The sequence below is a fragment of the Apaloderma vittatum genome, unplaced genomic scaffold (genome assembly GCF_000703405.1).
Source record: "Apaloderma vittatum isolate BGI_N311 unplaced genomic scaffold, ASM70340v1 scaffold26998, whole genome shotgun sequence".
Taxonomy (NCBI): Eukaryota; Metazoa; Chordata; class Aves; order Trogoniformes; family Trogonidae; genus Apaloderma; species Apaloderma vittatum.
This window is the reverse complement of record NW_009730625.1, coordinates 1,627-2,954: the sequence shown is the minus strand read 5'-3', so window position 1 is coordinate 2,954 and position 1,328 is coordinate 1,627. Positions and strand designations below refer to the sequence as shown.

Below are 1,328 nucleotides of genomic sequence, written 5' to 3'. Positions count from 1 at the left end.
CTCATCAAGTCGAAGGAGAGGAAGGTTTTCCTCCTCAACGACATGCTGGTCTGCGCCAACATCAACTTCAAGTACGTCGCTGACAGCCGAAATCACTTTGCAAAGTGCCAACGTAGCGACCTTTCCCCCTCTCCACCTCAGTTTCTTTGGGGTTTTTTTTGTTCTGCTAGCTCTACCCCAAGGACTTTTAAAACCGCCTCGTTTCCGAGAGGAAACCTGCATGGGTTTGGGGTTGCTTTGCCCCCCACTTTTGGCATGTCTCCATGCAAAGCTTCCATTCCTTGGTGCTGCAGGGTCATGGAAGCGCCTGAGACCCCAGGGCTTGGTGGAGGTTGACGTTACAAGGGGGAAAGACCTTCCTTGAGTTCCCCATAACACCTCTTTAAATCGTTTTTTTTGTTTGTTTGTTTGTTTTCCCCTCCCTTTTCCAGGCCAGCGAACCCAGGGTAGGTGCCAAAGCGTGGTCTGCTGTGGTTGTGTGCCCCACGTTTTGGGGGTGCAGGCATGTCCCCGGGTGCGGCGTGCGATTGCGAACGGGGCTTGGCACGCGAAACGCGGTTTGCAGAGGGCGAATTTATTTAATCCTCTTCTCTTTTCTCCGTCCCCTCCTTGGCAGAGGCCAGCTGGAAATTAGCAGCCTGGTGCCCCTGGGGCCCAAATACGTGGTGAAGTGGAGCACGGCCCTCCCGCAGGTGCAGGTGGTGGAGGTGGGGCAGGAGAGCGGCGCCTACGACAAGGACAACGTCGTCATCCACAACGCCGGCGCCAAGAAGCACGCGCCGGCCGGGCAGGCTTCGCACAGTGAGCAAAACCCCCTCCCTCCATCCGGCCTCGAGCTCCTTTCGGTGCCGTTGGGATGGAGCATCCCTCTCACGGGGCCTCGTTTCTCCATTTTTCCACCCAAGATAAAGTCTACCTGGGGCCGCCGCGGCTCTTCCAGGAGCTGCAGGACCTGCAGAAGGACCTGGCGGTGGTGGAGCCGATAACCCCTCTCATCACCCTTGCACGGCACCTACCAGGTATCTGCGGGCCAGAGCCCTGTCAAACTCGTGATTTGGGTGGAACCACGCTCGGGTGCTTTGTGATAACGTGGGACTGCTGGGAACCTCATCTCCTGAGCCCCGTGGAGGAAATTCAGGGGTGAATCAGGCCTTTCCATGATTTATGACTTTTTTGCCCCTCAGAACCTGAACATGACGGTGGCCCAAGACTGGTGCTTGGCCCTGCAGAGGATGATGAAGGTGAAGGAGGAGGAGATCCACTCCGCCAACAAGGGCCGCCTCCGCCTCCTGCTACCTGGGAAGCCGGCAAAGTGAGATGGCAGCTCT

At 57.4% G+C, this 1,328-nt stretch overlaps 1 protein-coding gene across 1 annotated transcript in view; it reads left to right on the top strand.

Moving 5' to 3' along the window:
- Positions 1 to 1,328, top strand: part of ARHGEF10L (Rho guanine nucleotide exchange factor (GEF) 10-like) — a gene marked incomplete at both ends in the record, with an annotated part of 5,061 nt that overhangs the window by 2,114 nt on the left and 1,619 nt on the right. The window contains 6 exon segments of the mRNA XM_009874877.1: positions 3 to 71; positions 432 to 446; positions 617 to 801; positions 906 to 999; positions 1,001 to 1,019; positions 1,185 to 1,312. Coding sequence (XP_009873179.1) covers positions 3 to 71; positions 432 to 446; positions 617 to 801; positions 906 to 999; positions 1,001 to 1,019; positions 1,185 to 1,312 — 510 coding nt within the window.